The sequence below is a fragment of the Staurois parvus genome, unplaced genomic scaffold (genome assembly GCF_062004578.1).
Source record: "Staurois parvus isolate SC_StPar_1 unplaced genomic scaffold, SC_StPar_1.0 ptg000165l, whole genome shotgun sequence".
NCBI lineage: Eukaryota > Metazoa > Chordata > Amphibia > Anura > Ranidae > Staurois > Staurois parvus.
Genome location: NW_028317961.1, coordinates 4,345,812 through 4,371,522, shown reverse-complemented (window position 1 = coordinate 4,371,522; position 25,711 = coordinate 4,345,812). Strand labels below are relative to the sequence as shown.

The following is a 25,711-nucleotide window of genomic DNA, read 5'->3' as shown; positions in this document are numbered from 1 at the left end:
ATTATCTGTTTATTGCCATCTTCACAGCATCCACATTTACATTGTGTTGGTTTTAGTTGTACAAAATGGAGTATTGCTCTCCACACCTGTGTGAATAAACCCCTTCATGAACCCCTATGTACTTCAACTTTAGCAGTAAAAATTCATAATCTATATGTTTAGTGTCCCCATTCATACAGCATACCTAAAAAAAAAAATTTTGGTTTTTTTTTTTTAAAACCTTTGTAGCTGTTTGTCCATATATAGGACTGCAAACTATTCTGAACAATTTTAAAGTGCAATTAGAGGGACAAAGTTAGGGACAAGCTGAGGAAAAGAGCAATAGCATACAATGTAATACCCATGCCTTGAGATCAGGACAGACCGTGTTTAATTCTAATTTACAGCTGATCATCTGCAAATGCAGTATAGACAGGGTTAATTATGGTAAGTGTATTTCCCCAGCCCTATAGAAAGGAAAAGTGAAGTAGTATTTTTCCGCAAGTGAAAAGGTGAGATGCGTTTTTTAAATATTTCTTTTAAGTTCTGATATGTGAATGAAAACATGCAATAAACGTAAGGTAGGTAATGTTCCAATTTGAATGGCAAAGACCTATGCGCATTTTGGAACATTTAAAAAAAATTTAAAAATGTGGTGTGCTATCTCATCATAAATAGAACCATAAGCTTTGGAAACACAAAGTGACAGTCAAAGAAAATTTCAATAATAAACATCCAATCCCGTATATGTTGTGTTATCATCCAGCAATAATCAACACTGTGCTTGACTTGTGACCCCACTCCCTGCCAACCTTCACCATTGACCTATAGATTATAATAGGCCAAAAACTCGCTCTATAAGGAAAATGCGTCTCCAAATTTCTAATCTGTGACGTGTTCCTTCCACGTATTATGCTTGTTTAAACTCCAGATTTGTGCAAAATAAAATAGAATCATACCATAGTGCAACACAGTTTTATATAACCAAAAATTAAACGTGTTACAATATCCACTCACATTAAACAAATTATATGTAACTCCGATATATGCATTACTTTACCATGCCGACTATATTGTGGTGTTTCCCATTACCGGGTAGGTGCACCATGCACTCACCTTCGGTCGCGAAATAAGGTGAGTGCATGGTGCACCTACCCGGTAATGGGAAACACCACAATATAGTCGGCATGGTAAAGTAATGCATATATCGGAGTTACATATAATTTAATGTGAGTGGATATTGTAACACGTTTCATTTTTGGATACATAAAACTGTGTTGCACTATGGTATGTTTTTGTTTTATTTTTCACAAATCTGGAGTTTAAACAATTATAATACGTGGAAGGAACACGTCACGGATTAGAAATTTGGAGACGCATTTTCCTTTTAAAGCGTGTTTTTGGCCTATTATCTATAGGTCAATGGTGAAGGTGAACAGGGAGTGGGGTCACAAGTCAAGCACGGTGTTGATTTTTGCTGGATGATAACACAACATATACTTGATTGAACGTTTATTATTGAAATTTTCTTGGACTGTCTCACTTTGTGTTTCTAAAACTTATGGTTCTATTTATGATGAGATAGCACACCACATTTTTTAATTTTTTTTAAATGTTCCAATTTGCCTGCAAAATGTGAAAATACACTTTATTAATAACAATCTGAGTAACTTGTACTAGACCAATTCATTTCAGTACAATTTTTTTCATACGGTTGTGTTCAAAATAATAGCAGTCAGACATCACTAACCTGATCAATCACTGTTTTTGGTAGAAATTATATTTCTACATGGCAAATAATTTACTAGGTGTAGTAGAGTAATAGAAATCCAACAGACCCAACAGTCATGACATGCATGCTGCTGATGCTGTGTAATTGAATCACTCATTGAAAGGGGCATGTTCAAAATAATAGCAGTGTGGAGTTCTATTAGTGAGGTCATTCATTCTTTGAAAAACAGGTGGCAACTATTGCCCTTATTTAAGGAAGGAAGGCAGCAAATGTTGTACATGCTGGTTACAGTGCATTTCTCTCTGAAATTCTGAGGAAAATGGGTCGTTCCAGACATTGTTCAGAAGAACAGCGTACCTTGATTAAAACGTTGATTGGAGAGGGGAAAACATATAAAGAAGTGCAGAAAATGATAGGCTGCTCAGATAAAATGATCGCAAATGATTTAAAATGGCAACCAAAACCTGAAAGACGTGGAAGAAAGCGAAAAACTACCATTGGAATGGATAGAAGAATAGCCAAAATGGCAAGGACTGGGCCAACAATCAGCTCCAGGAAGATCAAAGAAGGTGTAAAGTTACCTGTGAGTACTGTTACAATTAGAAGATGCCTATGTGAAGCCAAGCTATCTGCAAGAAGCCCCCGCAAAGTCCCACTGTTGAAAAAAAGACGTGCTGAAGAGGTTACAATTTGCCAAAGAGCACATTGACTGGCCTAAAGAGAAATGGCGCAACATGTTGTGAACTGATGAAAGTAAGATTGTTCTTTTTGTGTCTATTGGCTGGAGACATTTTGTCAGACGACCCCCAAACACTGAATTCAAGCCACAGTACACTGTGAGGACAGTGAAGCATGGTTGCGCAAGCATCATGATATGGGGATGTTTCTCATACTACGGTGTTGGGCCTATTTATCGCATACCAGGGATTATGGATCAGTTTGAATACATCAGAATACATGAAGAGGTCATGCTGCCTTATGCTGAAGAGGAAATGCCCTTGAAATGGGTGTTTCAACAAGACAACGACCCCAAACACACCAGTAAATGTGCAACATCTTGGTTCCAGACCAACAAGATTGACGTTATGGAGTGGCCAGCCCAATCCCTGGATCTTAATCCAATAGAAAACTTGTGGGGTGACATCAAAAATGCAGTTTCTGAGGCAAAACCAAGAAATAGAGAACTGTGGAATGTAGTCCAATCATCCTGGGCTGGAATACCTGTTCACAGGTGCCAGAAGTTGGTTGACTCCATGCAACACAGATGTACAGCAGTTCTCAGAAACAGTGCTTATACAACTAAATATTAAGTGGTTCAAAGGAAAGCAAAATCTTCAAACATTTTTCAGTTTATATAGTGAATGTTTGAGTTTGTAAAGAAGAACACAAACACGGCTATTTTTTTGAACAGTCTAATATTCACTTTTCTTCAATTTTGTTAGAGGAACAACACAAATTTGATATATTTTTCTTCATGTTTTGATTTGGAATAGAATGTGTAGTGTTCCCAATGCATTTGTGTGTATGGAAATAAAAGCTATTAGAAGGATTTTGAGCTTTATTCACTTTTTTCAACACTATTATTTTGAACACACCTGTACATATATAATTTCAGAGACAGAATTATTACTTTTAGAAATCTGCACAAAATTGTTGGTTTGGGTAGCAAAGGATTTTCATTCAAATGGAGTAATCTTTCCTTGTAGACAAATCGAATGACATCTGCCCGAATCAATTTCTTTCTTGGTTTGGCAAACCAGTTGTTTTGAGCGAAAGATCATTGTGATTGATCATTCATTTACCATTATGTCTGTGACTAATATAACCGTTATCCCAAACAGGGCCAATTCACACTGACTTGCACTAAAATGTATAGAAAATGGATGTACATTTCCATCCATTTTAGTTGCGTGTTGACATTTGTTGACAAACATTTTGAAGTCCATTGACATGCATTTTAGTGTGGGTTAAAGCATACTGAATTTTCACAAGGTATCAGTGTTGACATCCACTTACAACTGTTGCGTTGCACTAAAATGCATACATGTTGCATTTTAGCTCAACGCAGGTCAACGCAGGTGTGAATAGGACAGTTTTGCAGATGTTCTTTTGTTCTGCGTTTCACAGCTGCACTAAAACAGATCAACGCACAGGTGGGAATTGGGCCTTAGGCTCAGCCTAACCCCTGAAGACAACCCTTAAACTGTATCCAAACTTATTTTGATTGATTAGGAATAATCAACCCTGTCAGAATGAATTTTAGCTGTCTGTGTCCTGGCTGGGGAGATTGCACTTTTCTCTATTTGTCAAGGTGATCATTTTACTGTGAAAGAGAAGGTAGAATCCAGCCCATATTGGAGTAGAGGGAAATTTTATCAACAAGGACACTAGTTCTGACAAAAACATTCTGAGAAGGCTACTTTTTACCTTAGATAGATTTCCCATTAATATGTGCTGTGTCTATAAGACAGGAAGTAATGGGATTATCTTCTGAATGGAAAACGGATGGTCAAAAAAAACCCCCAAAAAACCACAGGTGTTCTAACCTTTCTTTATGATATTCAAAACAAAATAAAAATGTTTTAGATATAAGCTTAACAGTTAATAATTACCTTCTCTTAATTTAGTCTTAACCAAAACATATCTAATTTTAGCACAGTAAAGTGACTCGTATTATAAAGGCTAGCAACTGTTATCACATAAAAACTTCAAACTAACCATGGCAATGTAACATCACTATTTTCTTGATGTTATTTGCCATACCTGAAACTCATTTGAAATCAACTTCTAAAACTATCTAGCAGCCTGTTCTCTATAGTTCCTTTCTTTTTTCTAGCCAGGGCTTAAAAATTTTAATTTAGGCTGTATGTGAATGTGTCCTTTTTTTTTTTTTTTTTTTTTTTTTTTTTTTTTTCTGTCATCCATTGTTTTGACTGTGCTAACGCCAGTGCCTTGACATTGTACCGTGAGCAATATCTAGCACTGGCAGTATACACATCATATCTCGGAAAAGTATACCCCAGAGTGGCTGCAGATTTATTACTGGTTATTAGATAATTGTATCTTCATCTTCAATTTAAAAAAAATTGCTGTGTAAAATGTACATGTAGCGATACCCCCAAAGGGGTTGCTTTAAGTTTTTTCACTCCGCCACTTTGCCTCTCAACCCCAAGAACTGTCTCAGCCCCAACTGACACACCTGGCAATAGTGTAAGTGCAAAGACCAATAAAAGCACACACTTTATAATAAAACATAGAGATCAGCTTTACTATAAGACCTCTATGGAAAGTAATAAACATTAACAACAGGTAAGGTGAATCAAGAGAACAACATATACTGTGACCGAAAGCAATATAGCTCACTTTTACACTCAGGCTGCTTTCAGCAGGGGATTCCAACCATGAATAACCCCAAGAGCAGAGGCAAACCTCAAAGTGGATCTAAACCCCTTTACATAAATTTGGCTCTATGATGTCCAAGCAGGAGGAGAGCAGAAGAATGACTTTGTTGTGTCAGATTTCTCCCTTCTAACCCCCGACACCACAAGCCCAATAGGCAAACACTGTGCCCAACTGATGTCTAATAGCTACTTTCCAAGGTAAAGCTATGCCCTCACACACCATGCAATATAGAGGCCTGAATACGCATGTGTGTGCCCTTATGGCACCAGTAACTTCAGTCTCAGGTAACAGGATGAATCTTGGGATCTTCAGCTAGCCACTTTCGTTGGTGCTCTTAAACTGCTATGGTAAAGTATAATTGTAATCCTGTGGCAGTATTTGTATAGCAAAACAAATACTGTGTCTGTTTAGCAGGGCCATCTACACAACCCAGTGCCTGGTGAGTATGGGTGAAGTGTAATGTCTCTGTATGTGTGCAGTGTTCCTGTCATCTGCCAGTGGGAAAAATCCCTCTCACCAGATCCTTTGACTAAGGCCCAAACAATCGTCCTGGAAATGACAGGCTCCTCTGGTCACCTCACGATGAGCTCTTCACACTGTCGGTGTAGGCACTGTACTGTAGGCCCACATCTGTTTGTCCCCTGACTGATGCAGATAACTAGCAGGCAGTGAACTGACCCTAAGCACTTCTTTGCTAGGTCCAGACTCTCCCTTGCCACATGTAGACTGACTCCCCTCAGGGAAAAAACAGATGGAGTCCTTCATTATGCTCTCACTAAGCATGCTGGTCTCTGTAGTTCCATTCCTCATATAAGCCTATCAGGCCATTTCTGGTCAAGACTACATATTCCACAATGCTTTGCAGCTGCACCTCCTGCTTGAGAAAGTCCCTGTCATTGGCTCCTTTAATGGCTCTTCTGATTGGCTCTGTCTCTTACAGTCTGAGAGAAGGGAGGGGCTGAAATACCTCACTGTGCAAGTGTCAGGGTTCAATGGAGATGCAAGTCAGCAGGTTACAGAAGGCACAGTTAGGATTAATTTCCTCTGCTAGATACATAAAAATAGAATGCAAATCTCAAAAACTCATAATTTATTCACAATAGACACATATCAGATGTTTTAAGCCAAAAAATTAGGTCATTTTGAAATTGATGGCAGCAACACATCTCAAAAAAGTTGGAACAGGGCAACAAAAATCTGGCAGCATGAGTAGTACAAACAAGGAAGAGCTGGAAGAACATTTTGCAACTAATTAGTTTGATTGGCAATAGTGGTGCACCAAAACTAAAATTGTGATGCTGAAACCGATACCAAAAATGCATGTGACCGAAAACCAAACCGAAATGTCTGCGTATGTGGGGAGGCTCCAATTTTTTCTTTTTTTCATACTTTCATTTATGTTTATTTTTTTAACTTATGATTTTATTGCTATCACAAAGGGGACCAATAGTCCCCTATGTGATAGCATATTAGTGACAGGTCCTCTTTGTAGCGTGGAGGGGGTGGAGGTCAGTGTGTGAAAGGAGGGGGCAGGAGAGGAGCAGTGTATACAGAAAGGCTCGCTCCCTGGCTGTCACTATACGTCCGTGCCGGTTTTTTAATGCAATTGCCGGCTTTTTTTTTTTTCTTCACTATAGCTCACAGAATTAGCTGTCACTTTCCCCGGAGCAAAAGGAAACTTTGTTTCTTTGAACTCGGGAAATAATCTAAAAGGAAACTTTGTTTCTTTTAGCTGGGGGAAAGTGACGGCTAATTCTGTGAGCTATAGTGAAGAAAAAAAAAAGCCAGTAATAACATTTAAAAACTGGCACTGACATATAGGGGTTTATTTACTAAAGCTGGAGAGTCCAAAATCAGACTCCCTTCTGCATAGAAACCAATCAGCTTCTAACCTCAGCTTGTTCAATGAAGCTTTGGCAATGAAACATGGAAGCTGATTGGTTTCTATGCAGAAGGGAGTCTGATTTTGGACTCTCCAGCTTTAGTAAATAAACCCCATAGTGACAGCCAGTCACTGTCTGCACTGCTTCTCTCCTGCCTTTCTTAGCCGCATCCCCACACAGTCTCCAGTATCGGTCAAATTTTTCCCTATCGGCAAAATGCCGATAGGGCTATTTTCAGCCGGTATGTTTCGATGGCCGAAATTTCGGTGCATCCCTAATGGCAACAGGTCAGTAACATGACTGGGTATAAAACGAGCATCTTAAAGATTCAGGGTGTCTCTGAAATAGATGAGCGGAGGTTCACCAATCTGTGAAGAGCTGTGTCTAAAAATTGTTGAAGAATTTCAGAATAACTTTCCTCATACAATGCATTGTAAAATTGGAAACACTTTACATATATCATCATGTACAGTACATAATATAATCAAAAGATTCAGAAAATCTGAAGAAATCTCTCTGTGCAAGGGACAAGGCCGAAACACAATATTGGATGCCTGTGATCTTTGTGCCCTCAGACAGCACTACTTTGAAAACAGACATGATTCTGTGATGGACTTCACTGCGTGGGCTCAGGAGTATGTCAAATAATCACTGTCTGTGAACACAGTTCACCGTGCCATCCGCAAATGCAAGTTAAAGCTCCATTATATAAAGAAGCCATATCGGAACATGATCCAGAACCACCCCCTTCTCTGGGTCAAAGCTTATTAACCACTTCAATACTGGGCACTTTTACCCCCTTCCTGCCCAGGCCAATTTTCAGCTTTCAGCGCTGTCACACTTTGAATGACAATTGCGCAGTCATGCAACACTGTACCCATATGACATTTTTAGCATTTGTTTCACACAAATAGAGCTTTCGTTTGGTGGTATTTAATCACCACTTTTTTTTTTTGCTAAATAAAAGAAAAAATCCTTGAACTTTTGAAATAAAACTAAAATTTCTTTGTTTCTGTTATAAAATTCTGCAAATAAATAAAATTTCTTCTTAAATTTAGGTCAAAATGTATTCTGCGACATATCTTTGGTGAAAATACCCCAAATTAGTGTATATTATTTAGTCTGTAGGAAAGTTAGAGTCCACAAACCATGGTATATATATCTGACAATCTATCAATCCTGATGTATTGACGGTCCATCTCATTTCTTGAGGCCCAAAAACACCAGGATAGTACAAATACCCCAAAAATCACCCATTTTTGGAAAATAGATCGTTTTTAGTAAGAGGCATGATGAGTTTTTTGCAGGTTGTAATTTTTTGTTACAAATTTTTAGAAAATGTAGAAATTTAAAAAAAAAACTTATTTTTTTTTTACATAGTCACCAGTCCGGTACAGCGTTATAATATAACTGGTGTGGCAGAGATCAGAGACACTGACTGGTGACTATATGTTAATAAAAAAAAAAAAAAAATTGTATTGTTTTTCACATTTTTCTGGGGGGTTTTTTACATTTTTTTTTTCTACAATTTTTTTTTCAACACTGACCAAAGCAATACTATAGTAACATTGTTGAACTACTCTGGCAAGGATTTTTTTTTAACACAGTATGATTGCTAATGTTAATGTATTTCATTGATATTTGCAATCATTGTTACTGAATGAAACTGATTTATTCAGTCTTTTGTTTGGATTAGCTGTGATTGGGCAAAGCTCATCGCAGGATACAGATGGGCTGTGATTGGCCCTGTCTGTGTCATGTGACTACTTTGACCAGTCACAGCTAACAACATAATTGTATACAATGAATGGCATGACAGGAAGCTATCCATTGCATACAATTAACGTGATCTGCTGTGATTGGTCACAGCGGTCACATGACACTGGCAACGGGCCAGTGTAGTGATATGTCATCGGCTGTGTCCCCTGGATACAGCCGGTTACAGACCGCTCCACTCCATCGCCACGTGAGCGGCTCATTTTGACAGGACATCATATGATGCCCAGTCACAATGAGGAGTGTCCTGCCCGGCTGTCAATCTGCTATAGTCCGGGCGGGAAGGTGTTAAAATGGTCTGTGGAAGGACGAATCAAAATTTGACATTCTTTTTGAGAATCATGGGCGCTGCATCCTCTGGACTATAGAGGAGAGGGACCTTTCAGAAAGCTTGCTATCAGCGCTCAGTTCAAAAGCCTGCATCTCTGATGGTACGATGGTGCATTTGTGCCTATGAAATGGGCAGCTTGCACATCAGGAAACGCAACATCCATGTTGAAAGATATTTCCATGTTTTAGAGCAGCATATGCTCCCATCTAGATGTCTTTTTCAGGGAACGACTTGCCTGTTTAAGCAGGACAAAGCTAAATTACATACTGCATCTATGACAACAGCATGGCTTTGTAGTAGAAGAGTCTGGGTGCCTAACTGGCCTGCCTGCAGTCCAGACTATTCACAAAATGAAAATATTTGGCACCTTGTTGAAACAAACAAAAAAAAATATGATAGCAAAGATGCAGGACTGCTGAGCAAGAATTGGGCAAGAATGGGACAATATTCCACTCCCAAAACTGCAGCAAGTGGTCTCCTCAGTTCCCAGATATTTACTGAGCATTTAAAAGTAGAGGGGATTCTACACTGTGGTAAACAGCCATCTGGAGGGTCCTCTCGAGATTGGGAGCTGATCCGGTACACTGGTTATTGTGAATTCGATATGCCTTCGTTATCACAGTGTTTTGTGAGTATATTTCTTCTTTGAATCTATTAAAGGTATCATCTTGGGTAATGCACGAGGCTGGTGTGCCTTTTTTTTTTTTTTTTGTTTCTACAGCTGTCTTAAACATAGCCTGTGTCAACTTTTTGAGACATGTTGCTGCCATCAATTTCAAAATTACCTTATTTTTTTCCTAAAATGGTACGTTTCCCAGTTAGTTTAAACATTTGATATGTTTTCTATTGTGAATAAAATATGGGTTTATGAGATTTGCAGATCATTGCATTCTGCTTTCATGTTGATTTTTCACAGCGTCCCAATTTTTTTTTTTTTTTTGCATTGGGGGTACCTTATTTTTTCTTAAAATGGTACATTTCTCAGTTTAAGCATTTGATATGTTTTCTATGTTCTCTTGTGAATAAAATGTGGGTTTATGAGACTTGCAGATTCACAGCATCCCAATTTCTTTGGAATTGGGGTTAGAGATGCACAGGGTCCTGTGTTGGTTTGAAACAATTTAATGGTGTGATATTTTTTTTTTTTTTTTTTTTTTTTTTTATTGTTAAGGAGAGAATAACATTACAGTTTTTATAGTATTGAGTTTAGTATGGCACCAACCTGGAACTGTTCAGCATGTGATGATGTATATCTTGGTCTATATATTTTATATTTAAAGGGACAAATATAGACCCCTCCCTTTTCATATTGAAATGGACCTTCACTTGAAAATACCCTTTTGTCCAGGTGAGAATATCAGCCTGCTCTTGCAGTCTTCTGAGATATCTACATCAGATATCCTAGGAGGCATCAGCTTAGGTACCATCAGTGCATCATTAGAAGGCTGGCTTAAAGAACCCAGCGGAAGCAGCTGGTTCCTAATGATGTCAGAGAGGAAGCAGCGGGTCACTACAGTCCTAGGGTTTAGGCATGTTACACATATTTAAGCGCGTCAAGCGTTTTTTGCTGCCAAAACGCCACTGCTGCAGGATGCACTAGCCCTTGTTTTTTTTTTTTTTTTTTATTGCCTCTACACTCCCCTGCCACTAAAACCTTAGTGTGCATGGACACATAGAATAACATTGAGGGGCCTTTGGGAAAAAAAAAAAACCACAAAAATGCCTGAAGCTCCTTTAAAAGCGGCAAGAAAAGCACCCTGTATGCATGAGGCCTAAAAAAAGGTAAGAAAGGATAGGGCAAAAAAAATAAAGGGAGGGAGCTGGGTGAAATTTCTCTTTAAATCTGTATACACACGATCGAGCATAGTGTCTTAAAATTCTGTGAACATACACAGCTGTGTAGCTTATATATAGGAGGGTAATTTTTTTTCTTAGGCTAGGTTCACACTAGTCCGCTTACGGGGAAACCCACTAGAACGCAGGGAGGGAAACCCAAGATCTATGTGTGCACCTCCCACAAAATGCACTCCGTTTGCTACCTGCTTTTGGGTGTCAATGTTAGTCAACACCCCAATGCCCCCCCCCCCCCCGCCAGGAGAACACAATAACTCCGTGGGAGGGATTCCCCTATCAACACTAACTGTGTTGATGGGGGAATTGAGCCATTTTCTTGCCTGCAACCTACGGTTGCAGGAAAGAAAATTATTTAATCTATGGCTGGCATACCAGATCAATTTCTGAGAGAAAATCAGTCAATTCTCCCATCCCTGCTAACAGCACACATGGAGGAATGTCCATGACTGTCTATTGTATTCAGGCAGTTGTGGCACCCACAGCTGTCTGAATACATTGAAACAGTGATTGCATTTGATAGAATGCAGTCACTTTTTTGTTTTGCAGGAAATTTTTCACCCAAAGTCAATTTTTAAACTGACTTTTGTTCTTGTAGATCACCCATGGCTCACATTTTGGCAGATTCAGCGGGAATTGGCTGAAATAGGAACCATCTATGCTCATATTTAGGAAATCTTACCCCCAGACATATTGCTTAGTTGAAAATGCTAAAAACATGCCTACTGCTATGGAGAGATGCTGAAAAGCAAAGTAATTCACCTATTGGAATAATTTGACATTTATTTACTTCAACGAATGACCAATATTAACCCTAATGGCACTGCAGCTGCTCAAGACGTCCAGTTTTTATTGTGATTTAAATTATAATTAGTTGATGTCCACAAGTAATCCGATGCGTTGGCAAAGCAAAGCTGTTATTTTCTTTACTAACTAGATAATATAGTTGTGGTCTATACTAGGCAAAAGTAAAAACTGCAAATGAGGGATAATTGCAAATATAACACCAGTTGTGTTTTTTTTTTGTTTTGTTTTTTTTTATACAGGCTCTCCGCAACAGAGCAACCACCAAAGGCCAAATTCTTGACTCTGGGATCTAAGTTTCGTTATAGTGGCCGCACACAAGCTCAGACAAGAGATGCGAGTACGAGAATAGACAGACCTGCACCATATTTTGAACGTACATCAAGCAAACGTGTCTCTAGGAGTCTTGATGGAGGTAACAGAATTTGAATTTCCATAGAGTAGTTAATGCCTAAAAAATGTTGCAACAGAGGATACATTGATCATGGCAGGGCTTATTGTGCAGAGGGGTGAGAGGAGGCAGAGTGAGTGTTTATGGGCAGAGAAGTAGGTGAATATAAATGGGGGTGATGAAAACTGGAGCTGATTATGAAGAAGGGAATAGGGGAATCAGAGCTGAAACTAATCAAGACTGGAAGGTAGCAGCTGATTGTGGAGCATTGCGATTAGACATAGTGGAAGGCGATCTTGGGCAGCTCATTGAGGCAAAGTGGAAAAGGATCTTGGCTAGGAGTAGGGAAAGTGGGGGCTGATCATGACAGAGATGAATAAGAACATCGGGATGGGTGTAAAAGAACAATTTTATATTGAGATGGTAGTGCGACAGCGGACTTTGTAATTGTGAGGGAGGTGGGGGAGTTACAGCTAAAGGTCCCTGGGTTTCTAACTGCCTGCTTCCCCACGGACACTTCAGTTCTCCACAAGGAAAATAGGTTAGTTCTGTATGAAATAAAAGTACAAATTGGCTACTTTGGGTATACAGTATGTGTAGAATGTTTGGTAATGTTTCCCATTAATTAATACCACTTCAGCAACTATACTCTATGTGCACAACTATTAGGCAAGCGAGTATTTTGACCAAATCATCATTTGTTTGCATATTGTCCAACTCCAAGCTCTATAAACTTGATTGCTTATTGGATTTAAGCATATCAAGTGATGTGTGTTTGTATAATAAGGGAGGGTGTGGCCTAAGGAGATCCGCACCCTGGGCCTGGTCCAAAAAAAGTTTTAACGGACTCTGAAAAAAGTAAAAAATTGTATAAAGTCCTTCAGAGGGATACAGCACTCTTGAAATTGCTAGGATATTGGGGCGTGATCTCAGAACCTTGAAACGTTTTGTTGCAAATAGTCAACAGGGTCGCAAGAAACATGTTGAGAAAAAAAACACAAATTAACTGCCAAAGATTTCAGAAGAATCGAACGTGAAGCTGCCAGGAACCCATTACCCTTCAGTGCTGTCATACTTCAGAACTGCAACCTACCTTGAGTGCCCAGAAGTACAAGGTGTTCAGTTCTCAGATACATGGCCAAAGTAAGGTAGGCTGAAACCTGACCACCACTGAACAAGACACATAAGTTGAAATGTCAAAACTGGGCCAAGAAATATCAGAAGCCAGATTTTTCAAAGGTTTTATGGATTGATGAGATGAGAATGACGGACCAGCTGGATGGGCCCATGACCAGATCAGTAACGTTCACAGAGCTCCACTTCGACTCAGACGCCAGCAAGGTGGAGGTGGGGTACTGGTATGGGCTGGTATTATTTAGGATGAATTCGTTGAATCTTTTCTGGTTGAAGATGGACTCAAAATCAACTCCCAAACCTGCTACCAGTTTTTAGAAGACACTTTCTTCAAACAGTGGTACAGGAAAAAGTCTGCATCTTTCAAGAAGACCATGATATTTATGCATGACAGTGCTCCATCACATGCATCAAAGTACTCCATTACTGGCTAGCCAGTAAAGGCTTTAAAGATGAAAGAATAATGACATGGCCCCCTTTTTCACCTGACCTAAACCCTATTGAGAACTTGTGGACTTAAATGGGAGATTTACAGAAAAGGAAAACCATACACCTCTCTGAACACTGTCTGGGAGGCTGTGGTTGCTGCTGCACAAAAAGTTGATCGTCAACAGATCATGACAAACTCCATGAATGGAAGGCTTATGACTATTCTTGAAAAGAAGGGTGGCTATATTGGTCACTGATTTTTTTTTTTTTTTTTTTTTTTTTTATAATGTCAGAAATGTTTATAAATTTTCAGTTTTGTTTATTCTCTTTTTAACAGTGAGATGGAACAAAGTTTAATTTAGTCGCATAATAATTCTGCACCCTAATTGTGTGCACATTTATTGGGCAACTTAGATATTCTCCTAAAAAGCCCAAACCTCACTTTTACTTTCTTATATATTCAGATTTGAGGTTTATTAACATTTTGGATTGACCGAGAGCACTGTAGTTGTTCAATATTGAAATTATTCTTCAAAAATACAAGTTGCCTAATAATTGTGCACACAATGTAGTTTAACTTTCTTAAAGCCTTTAAAGCACCCTTCATATCAACTATGGGGATTTTAAACACAGATCCTACTGTGAGTGTTGTCACTTAAACAAGCTGATATAATAGCTTCTGTAGGCTTTTAGCAGAAGTTTATTGAAGCCTGCAAGTAGCTAGTTTAAAGTGATAGCACTCCTTTTAAAGATCTTTTAACCTTGAGTTGAAGGATACACTAAAGGCTTTGGGGTGCTTGAAGCTGTATTAAAAAAAGCTTTATAAATCGTGTACTAAAAGCTTGTTGTTCACACTGTTCTTATACAAGTTGAAGCCTGTGGACACAAAGCCTAAAAGTTGAGCTTGGCCCTTCTATGTCCAATAATCCTCTTGGATTTTGTTATTTGCATCAGTGAAATCAAGGACATTTTTTTTGATGCAGTAATCCTTTTGACAAAGGTTGACAGGTTCTTCTTAAAATCTGAGATGATACGAATCTTGAACTGTGCAAAGAATATGTATAACATCATTTTGAGTTGAACAGTACCACACATAGCTTATACAACTGAGGCCCCTCAAATATAATAAACTGGATAAAAGTGGATGAAAGCGGAAACTCATAACTGTCCTTTGCACATAAACTATCCAGAGGTCATAAAAAAAACTACTTTTTCATGTACAAAATATTTGAGGTTGTTGTATACCTCCAGCACCAGGATAATGCATTATCTACATATGTAATAGTTTTTATTTTGTATGGAATAAACAATGGCCGGCTGCTTTGAATCGAAAATGAAAATTTTTCTTTTTGGAAACGCACAAAAAAAATATTGCACACATATGTAGCACACACATTTATTATGTAGTGACCATAGAAATAATGTATTTTGAGACTGCAACTAGTATAAATGCCAGAACCATATGATGCAGTTTTTTTGGCAGGTTTTGGAATCTAAAAAAAGTCATTGGTCTAATTCATGGTATAACTGGAAACAGCTGAATGCATTTCTTTATCTATGATACCTATCAAATATGAAACCTTTTCCTATGAAATTGTAGACCAGGTTGCTTGAATTTAAATATATGCCCTAAAATTCATAAATAATTTACTATGCATTGGAAAAAAAAAACATGTTTGGTATTTGGGGCAGAAAACAAAAAAGGTATAACATAGATGGCATAGATTGTAGTGCTATGGCGCCACCTACAGGTAAATTAGTAGAATTCGTTCCACTGTGGGGAAACGCTGCTTACAAGCAAAATGTGCATATATTACATACTAAAAATAACTATTATTTTTACAACCTTTGAACATATACATGCATTTGTACAAGTACACATTTTACTCAAATTTTAGCTTCTGTTTTGGAATTTACTTTGGGTTTCAGTATATCAAGTATACCCAAAAACAGTAAAGATTGTTCCAGAACCTCTGAGTGATTGTTTACAAAAACCCTGTGATTGACAATTATCCTATAGAAATGCATGAAAGCGTTACACATTTGTAGCAAAATGCAGTGATAAGTTGGATCCATTTCAAGTTAAAGAAAATATACTATATATTTTAGCATAAAATAGTGCCTGGTATGAAAGAGCATAATATAAATCATCCCTGAATTAAAACCCTTCCCTTATGTGCATATCTGAAAAAAAGAGGTCAGAAAGTCTCCCAAATCAGTCCCTAATGCAGTGCATCTACACTCACCATCCTCTTTCTTTTTAGGTACACCTGTTGAATTGCTTGGTAACACAAATTGCTAATCAGCCAATCACATGGTAGCAACTCTATGCATTTAGGCATCTAGACGTGGTGAAGACGACTTGCTGAAGTTCAAATGAGTATCAGAATGGGGAAGAAAGGGGGTGCACTCACAGCACAAAGACCGCGGTGTCACTGAGAGCCCCGGGTGCCATTCTAACGATCGGGACCCGGGACTCCCGAGTCCGGGTCACATGATCTCTGTGATAGCCTCTGAGTGGCTATCACAGTGATCAGTCACTGTACAGCCTGGCCCCCTTGCTTTTTTTTTCTCTCTCAATGAATGGAGAAGAGAGATACATTGTATCTCTGTAACTCCTGGCATAGAGAGAAAAAAATGTTTGTAAAGAAAAAAAAAAAAATACCTAGATCTAGTTTTTGATCTAATTAAGTGCCAGGGTTAGTGTTTGGGTCAGGGTCAAAGGTCAAGGTAAAAGGTCAGCGTCAAAGGTTTAAAAAAAAAAATTTGGTATCAGTGTCAGTTAGTGTTAATGTCAGTGTGTTTTAGGTGAAAAAAAAAAGGACAAAAACAAAATGCACACTATTGTTTCTGGGCTGTACTACGGGTACAAACAACAAATACCATACACATACAGAATATGGTATCGCTGCGATCGTCAAGAGCTGGAGAATTTATTTTGGGTTGTTCTTTGGTGGTAGGTTATGGTCGTAACAAACACACAGCTAAATAAAAAAAATATTTTTTTTTTTTACTATTTTGGGCCAGTTTTCCTTTGATAATAAAACACTATCCATTACCATTTACCACCAAATGAAAGCCCAGTTTGTCCTGAAAAAAATCAAGGTATAATTCACCTGGATGTACAAAGTAGTTGTGGTGATATGTACGGTTTTACTATCACATGTCAACGTTGCAGAATTGTGCTTCGGCATTTAGATTTGTTTTACCCTTAGGCGTGAAGGGGTTAAACACCACGGCCTACCTGAGTATTGTTGCTGAGCATGTGCATCCTTTTGACTACAGTGTACCCATCATCTCAAACTGGCTTCTTGAACTTGACAATGTGTTCACTGTACTCCAGTGGCCTCCACAGTCATCAGATCTCAATCCAACAGAGCACCTTTGGGATGTGGTGAATCTGTAGATTCACATATCATGGATGTGCGGCCAACAATTCTGCAGCAACTTCATGATGCTGTCATATTAATATGGCCTAAAATCTCTGAGGAATGTTTCCAACACCTTGAATCTATGCCACAAAGAATTAAGGCAAAAGGGGGTTAAATCCGGTACTAGCAAGGGGTACCTAATAAAGTGGACAGTGATTGTATGTGCTTTTTAAAACCACATTTTTTTCTCCACCAAATGACAAAGAACTTTCCATCGCCACCACCAGGTGCAACCCCAGTCGGACAGAACTTCCCAAATATAAATGACCAGTTTAAACAATAAGTTAAACTAAAAATGTGTGTGTACAGTATATTCATGTAACGTATATCTAGTATGATATTCCTCCACTTAGGGAGCACATACAGGGTAAAAAGGGGGGAATTATAGTAAATTTATCTTTTATCAATTAAAAAATTTACCAATTAAAAGAAGAGGAATACTTCACAAACTTGAGTGTTTTCCCAGCACTGAGGGCTAAATCCTTCAAACAACTATGGGTGGAGCACCCAGACCTCCCCAGAGCCCCTTCTTGTCGCATACATCTACTTCCTCTGCATGTAGTGATGCCCTTTGTGCATTGGTTTCCTACCGGTTTTCAGAAAATTGGCCCTTTTTTTCAGTTGCTTCGCATTTGAATATACACAGATGTTCTACAGATACTTACAGACCTGCAAGGATTCATCCCCCCCCCCCCCCCCCCCCTTCTCCTCCTTTTTTTTTTTTTTTTTAAATAATGAAAAAAAATCAGCTGATTGAGTTCCCCATCCACACATTCGACCAGGAGGCTGGAAAAACCTTGCAGCATGCCTCCATGCCATTGTTTGCCACATGAGGACAAGACCTTACTAAACATTGTCCAATTTGCTTAAACAAAATTCCTTCCTGATCCTGCAAGGCAATTAGAAGTTCTCTTGATCAACAGTTCATGGTGTTTTTATAAATGAAGATGTTTGGATCAGTCACTTCTGCTCTGCTCCTGTTGCATGCACTTATGGTGGAACCTCCACTGCTTTCTGGCTGCCATGGTACCTGTGGCAGCTGGAGCTGCTAAACAGTAATTATATCTGGCAGGATAATAATTTTCCACCCATCTGTGACTTTTAGGGCCACTGACAGTTTGAATCCGCTGTAATTCATGCTTTTTTGAGGGACTTTTAGTAGTGTTCATTGCTTATGGCAAAGACTTGCAACCTATTTTTTTTTTTTTCTTTTCTCTTTTTAAGCTCCAATAGGAAGTATCACAGACCAGAGTCTGCTGAAAGAAGTCCCTGATTCTAAAGTAGTCAGTGCTATTGATGGTGTTGTCTCAGGACCAGGGGATTTGACACTTGAACCTCATGATGGAAAACCACATACTGGCTCTGGTTTTGCACTCACCAATGATACCAAGGTAAGGTTACTGAAAATATGTTTGCTATAATATATGTTGTTTATGAAGCTGAAAGTTTAAAGGGCAAATATACTCAAAAGTGATCATTATATATTGGATATTGGGCATTCTATCTAGGAGTTTGGAACTGGTGACCCTTACCCATCACTGCAGTCTTTACAAAAGAAAGCAAGAGAGTCATGCTTCCCCATCTGCCTTCTGTGTAATGTTAAATAGGTTCTGAGATTTTATCATGCAATGCGAGATATTAGATGTTGGTAGGTGCTAATATCTACTGGTCATAACTAAAAATTAGGGGACTTTTGCATCTGATGGGTGATGTGTGTGCACCTTAGGCATGCGTTTTTAAATTTAACATTTTTTTCTTTTATGTAAATCTTTTTTTTCAAAAGGGAAAAAAAACCCTTGTACCTGCTTAAAAGGTGTTAGCTGAAGTTTGGCTTTACTTTGTTAGTCAAGTCCCATCTAAATTTTCTAGTGTATCTAATACCACTCTCAACCCAGACTAACAATGCTGCTTTCCAAGGGTGGCTTTTTTGCTCCTCTATAGAGTGGAGCCACGCTAAGATAGGAAGTGTGTTACTGGCCAGAACAGCTGGTAAAAAAAAAAAACAATTGCAGCCACCACATTTTAAAGTGGAACTATACCCATAACCTTTCAATAACAATTAACGCTCTGTTAGAATATTAAATAATTATGCTACCTAAATTAGTGTGTGCTGTAAATTGCCTCCAGCATTGCTCCTGTTTATTCTTGCTGGAAGCTGCCATTTTGTTGAAGCCTAGAGCAGTCACTTTTATATTGGTTACTTTTGTAATCTCCTTGGTCTCAAATACTATATGTAACATTCTTTTCTGTTAAAATATGTACAATTCCAGCCATGATTGTATGTTTTGGTTCAGATAGAGAGGAAGACTGCTTTTTGTTTTCTCCCTCTTAATATGTGGTCCCTGAGCACAGTGTAATTTCTGTTCCATTACTCCCCCTTCAGCAACAGTAAATCAGGATCAACAGTAAAGCGTTAGTAAACTCTTAAAAATAAAAAAATATCCCCTTTGTTTTGCAATGCAAAGGCACAATGTATCCATTGCATACTAGCACATTATGAAGGGCTTGCTTTAAAACGAAGCCCTCCAGCATCGCGTTGACACCACTGCAGAGGCTTCCATCTTCACCCAGTCTTCCTTTCGGGTTCACGGGTTTCGGCCACTTGATTGGCCAAGTCGCAATGACGTCACTGCACTAGAGTCTCGTCTGCGGCACAGAGCTCTGAAGGAATGGCACGGGTGTGTTTCTTCGGAACACATGCGCTGGTGATGTCACTGGCTGCCGCTTGTTAGAAAATCTCCTAAATGGCGCACATTTAGGAGATATTCGTTTTACCTGCATGTAAACTTTATTATATTCTTACCTGTAGGTAAAAGTAGAGTTCACTACCAATCTGACACAGTGCCAAGAATAGAGAACAACTGAGCCAGCACAGAGCAGGGTGAGACAGTGTATTACTGGATCTTGAATCGTGTAGGCACTTATATTTAATGTTTTACAGATATACCTGCAAAAGGGGCCAGCCTGAAGTGATCTATCAGGACTTAATTTTCTGACTAAAGTTCCATTTTGAGGATTAGTTGCAAAATAATATTTTTTTTGTTTTCGGGTTTGCTAGTTTTATATAGAAATACACTTAATAATTTAACAAACATATAACTTGCTGATTTGGCATTTTTAAATGTTAACTAGAATTCCAAATTTAAGTTGCCTATTTTTATCATCCTTTTTTAATGAATATCTTTCTTTTTTTTCCCCGTTTGCTTGCATTGGCAATTATGTTTAAGCTTATATCATATATTATTGAAAACATGCAATTGCATTTTTACCACATTCTTTGTTTTCTTCCTGAACATTAAATCAGTGTTTATCTGCTTATTGTACAGAAATTTACTTCAAAGACTTTTCACAATATTAAAGATACAGCCTTATGTAAATTTCATCCGGGTGGACTTCTAGTGCACAAAAAACACTAGTGTTTTAGATGTTTGTGTAGATAGCACTTGCCTGTGTGCATATAAATGACTGTGTGTACAAGTCATCTACTTTCTCATACAGGCATATGCACTTTCTTCCTCTACAGTGTTTTACATAGGTTTTCACACCCTTGACTTTTGCCACATTTTTTTACATCCTAAAATGGATTTAAATGGGTTTTGAGGTCACAAAATCTGCAGCTTTCCAATTTTTGTTTTTGTTTTGTTTGTTTTTTTTTGTTAATAAAAAAAGTCTTGATAGCATATTGCATTTCATTTTTATAAGAGAAGTATTTTTTTTTTTTTTCTTTTTAAAATCATACTTGCCCAGGTGAATGTAGCATTGATCCGATACTGCAGCTGTCCCCCGCCGGCTCTAAGGATGAGAATTGAGCAATCTGATACCGCTGATTTTTCACTTCTTCCTGCCTCTCTGAGAAGAGAGCGGTGACTGTCAGTCACTGCTGTCTGCTCTGCCCACCCCCATTGCTCACTGGAGCACTGGGCTATGGAGGGGGCGGGAGCGCTTGGCTCAGGCTCTCAGCGGCTCACTCAGAGGCTGAGCCAGGTGCTGTTCCAGGCTCCTGAGTGGATCCTGACCATATGGATCAGCACTGTGACGTCAGCCGACAGTGGGCTGAAAACAGGTCACAGGAATAGAACGAACTGCACTCCTGTGATCCACAAGATAAGTACAACCAAATGAGCTTTAGCTGTTCTTCTTTAAGCCCTAATTCAAATGGGCACTTAGGCCCATAGCCTCTAAATGGGCTGCTAGGTGCTCAACGCCCATGTAAAAGAGGCTTTACTCTTTGCTGTGAAACTTCTGAGATGATTGCCTTCAGAAGTCAATTAGTAAATTAGTGTGATATGCTCTTTAAATATGTATTTCACAAAGGCCTCAGGGTTTGTTGGAGAGTATACTGTACTTAAATTAGCATCACCATGAAGACTGGTGCTCTGGAAGCCATGAATCTGAATTATTTTAAACTCTGTGCATCCCCTGGAACACTGTTAAAAACATTAATAAAAAAGGAAACTATGTGGCACAACTGTGGCTCTGCCTAGAGAAGCCCATCCACCAAAATTCTGACTGGAAGGTGTGCAGCCCTTCCTCCAGTAGTCTGCTTGCTAAGTGGGGAATCAGTCTGCTGATCCCCGCTGAGCAAGAAGGTGGCTGGTCCGTGTCAACTTTGTCTATGCAGAGTGGACACAGACACTGCCTGCTGTGCTTCATGGGCAGTTGGATGTAAACGGACCGCTAAATGGCTGTGAACAGATCCCTATCCATCTGTTTTTATCAGATTGGATGTAGGCAGGTGTAAATGGACACAAGCCTGTTTGCATCTGCCGCTTCATAGAGGATAATGGAGGGTCCAATCGAGTCCGCCTAAAATAGCTAACAGGCAGATTCGATTGGTCCGCCAGTATGAAAGAGGCCTTAATCAGAGAAGCTAACTCTGAGCAAGCCTCAAAGATTCACAGCTGAGATGAGAGAACCTATCCATTGTGCAATCATAATCAGGGTGCGTCACAAAGCTGGGCTTAATGAAATAGAAGAAACCATTGTTTGGAAAAAATAAACAAATCTCATTTGGGTTTGTTAAGATAATGTGGGAACCACAGCAAACATACGATAACAGATTGGTTAGTTGAGATCAAAAGTGAATATTTAGGCTTTAAAGAAGTATTAAACCTACAACATTTTTATTGACCGCGCACATCAGTGAAAGCATCCATAGCCACTATTCAGTCCAGTAGTGACTTTTAAATCCACCCATCGCAAGTGTCTGCTTTAAGCAGACCTGAACTAATCTCTTCTAGTTCCCCATCAGATTCTGCCCACCCAGCGACAAGTCACTTCTGAGGTATGGGGATTACGATATTTGAATAATCACATCACCACTATCCCTAGCTCCTTTACATTTCACCCTTACATTCCACTGTACGCTAACTCAGAGTTCTTAATTACTGCCAGTTTCCTAGTTGGAAAACCGGCAGTAATTCTTTTAAGAATCTGCCACAGCGACAGATTCTAAAAGTGTTGGTAGTAAGAACTACCTGAATTTGCGGCACATGTTGGTAATTGTACCAATACTGGCGTCAAATGCTTGCCTGAATTAAGGGAGGGTAGTTCTTGAGGAAACTATCACCAGAGATTTTTCATTATAGCTTTATTACATTTCCCTGAATGACTCTAAGCTAAACACACAGCCAAAGCCACACTGAAATAGTTTAAAAGTAAAAACCTTGATGTCTAAGAACAGTTCAATCAAATCCCAGCCCTCAATCCATCTGCAGCAAGAAAAATATCTGTGCACCAGCAGTCCAAGTCCAACCTGACACAGCGAAATACATTTTTCCAAGAATGAGCTAAGATTACAGGATACAGATGAGTATAACTGGTACACACCCCCAAAGGACCTGGCTGTAGTTGCTGACAAAGGAGGGGATGTCATTAAGTATTAACTTGGGTAGGAATACATTCTCAAATGACATTTCTGTTTTTAAATTTCATTTTATTAAAAAAAAACTGCTCATCTTCCAATGGTCAGTATGCTATAAAAATCAAATACTACTATCCCAACTCAATCAAATTTAATTCCAAGTGAAAATACTCCAAAGGGGATGAATGTAAAGACCTATAATATTCTCTAATTCTAGGCAAAAATGTGCCCTAGGTGTGCTGAAGGGTAAAAGTTTATTCAGACTAAACCAACTTCTCCTTAACTCATGTTTTGCACCCTCAACTTTTATATAACCACCAACTACCAGTACTGCATCATTTATGATTAAGTATTTATCAATGTACATGTATTAAGCTTGATATGGGGGATAAGGGGTGCAAATGTATATGCAACCCTGGAGCCATTCAGTCTACCCATGGAGCCTATGAGCGCAATTGTCAGTGTTTAGGTTTATTGGCTACAACTCATGGCATTTCTCCTGCTCTGACTTGATAGTTTACCCAAAGTTAGTTAGGTATGTGAATTATTTCACATTTATATGGAACCTAGATTAGTAAACATCCAGTTGTGGATTTCTAATGCAAGTGACACATCTGCTGTCTTTGCTCTTAGATCTCATGAATGCATACTGTATGTGTGTCCCTATAGTTCCACTTGTTTATGCTATCCTTGTATAACATGCTTGGTATTTTACTTCACAAAGCATGGCATTGACTTCTGTTTCTGCCAGCTGTCCTTTCAACTTGTGCCTTTATTTGGTCTTATTTGATTGGACTGCTCCTTAGCTGAAAATAGAATGTCCATTTCCTTGTTTTGTATAAAAAGCCTTCTGCTAGTTTAGAGTCTTTCCTTGCCTTTGATATGTGTCTCACATGTCCATCATGCTGTTGTTGTGTTTTTTTTTGTTTGTTTTTTCTTATTAGAGGTACATAACTGCCAATTTCTACAATCAGTAGAAAAATATACTTTTTTGCATTGGCTAGAATATTTGAATCCCAATTGAAGTTTAGCTGAAAACGGTAAGTAACAATAACTTGTCAATGTCTCACTAGATTTCTTTGTTAATTCCTTCCATCTGGCCATTTCAGAGATTTTTTAATGCCAGGTAGCTGAGGTAGGATTCCCAATCATGTGATCACTGTGATTGGTTGTTGGAAATAGCATGGTCACTGTGCTAGGAGTGCCAATTGACCTCAGCCACAGCACAAAACAGTGGCCAGAGGGAATGGGTTAAATACCACCAGTATAAAATATAGTGCTCTGCTCTAAGCTGCAGAAAGGAGCTGTAACTAAGCTTTTAACTGTCTGTGTGGAAGTAGTTGTCTCTATGCAACAGTCAGACACCGCCAGCCCCCTTTTCAGTCTGACCTACAGCTCTGCAGTCAACAAAGCTCACACTCCTATCCAGTTGCACAACTGTAGGGCTGACCAAGCAAGGGGTGTACTGAACTGCAGCACAGAGACCACTACTTTCACACATAGAGCAGCGGTCCTTATCTTTAGCCTAGAGCACAGCACCAGATACTGTGCTGGTGCTGAGGTTGCTCTACAAGGAGAGAAAAAAATGGTAAGACATTCACAACTAACTGTTTTCTTCATCCTGAATTTATAGACCCTATTTTCAGCTGAACTTCAGTTGGGCTTTAAAAGAAATCCCTATTAAAACATATTACTCCATATATAAAAGTTAAAGCCAACTTCAGGAAACTTGAAAATTATCCCTTGCAATGGAGCTTTGCCCACACTTCAAGGGTTAGCTGCTTGATTAGGGGGCATGGAAAGGTAGACTTGCTTACCTGATCCTCTGCACCTTTAGCTGTTAGATCAGTCCTGACGACATCAAGACCAATGCAGAGTCCATAGCGAGGACATAAAAGGAAAGTCCACCGCCAGAGCATGGGGGAGCACTATCCACCAGGGGAGAGGAGGATAGAGTAAGTAAAATACTTCTGTTGTATCCTAGACCTAAATAAGCTGTTTACAATTGTAGTGCAGGCACAGCCCTGCTGCAAGGGAGAATTTCCAGTTTTTCTGGAGTTGGTCTTTAAACATTAATATTATTTACACATTTAGCTAAATGCTAAAATGATATCCATCATTTAATCCTGCCTCACACAGTCCTGTCTGCATCAACGTGCTGCAAACCTTTTTTTTTTTTTTTTTTTTTTTTTTTTTTACCGTGTTTGTGATTATACTTTTTGAGATGCAGGTCACTTTATAACTAAAAGAATTGATAACTATTAGAATATAATCTCAGGGCTGTTTCTTTACAACTAAAGTTGTTTCTGCACACAGCTATGGTTAGGTGCACACAGCCATGGTTAGGTACACACAGGGTTTTTTGTTCAACCCAGCGGGCAACCCAGAGGTCGCCGTAGTAAGTGATGCTAATGCTGCGATCTCCCTTGCTGAGCTATTGTGTACTGACAAGGGGACTGTCCCCCCACCCCCATATCCATCCCCCCCACCCCAAGACACTGATCATCGCTTGTAGCCATTAGCTGCAATCGCTGATTAGATGCTGGTTTTCCAGCATGACCATTCAATAAAAGCCAGTTGTTAGATTGGCTTCTGTACATCTGGACCGAATGTCAGCCATTTTCTTTTGAACGGGATGATATTCAGCTTGTGTGTACCAGCCTTAATTGATGCAAATAAATCATTAAAGTTGTCGTTTATGTTAT

General features: G+C 38.9%; 1 protein-coding gene across 25 annotated transcripts in view; it reads left to right on the top strand.

Moving 5' to 3' along the window:
* The window catches only part of EPB41L2 (erythrocyte membrane protein band 4.1 like 2), a 296,017-nt gene that overhangs the window by 222,001 nt on the left and 48,305 nt on the right, over positions 1-25,711 (top strand). For all 25 annotated transcript variants that reach the window (XM_089676149.1, XM_089676147.1, XM_089676145.1 and 22 more), the window contains 2 exons: positions 12,001-12,173; positions 18,368-18,534. In XM_089676149.1, the coding sequence (XP_089532275.1) occupies positions 12,001-12,173; positions 18,368-18,534 (340 nt within the window). The remainder of the gene's footprint in view (positions 1-12,000; positions 12,174-18,367; positions 18,535-25,711) is intronic.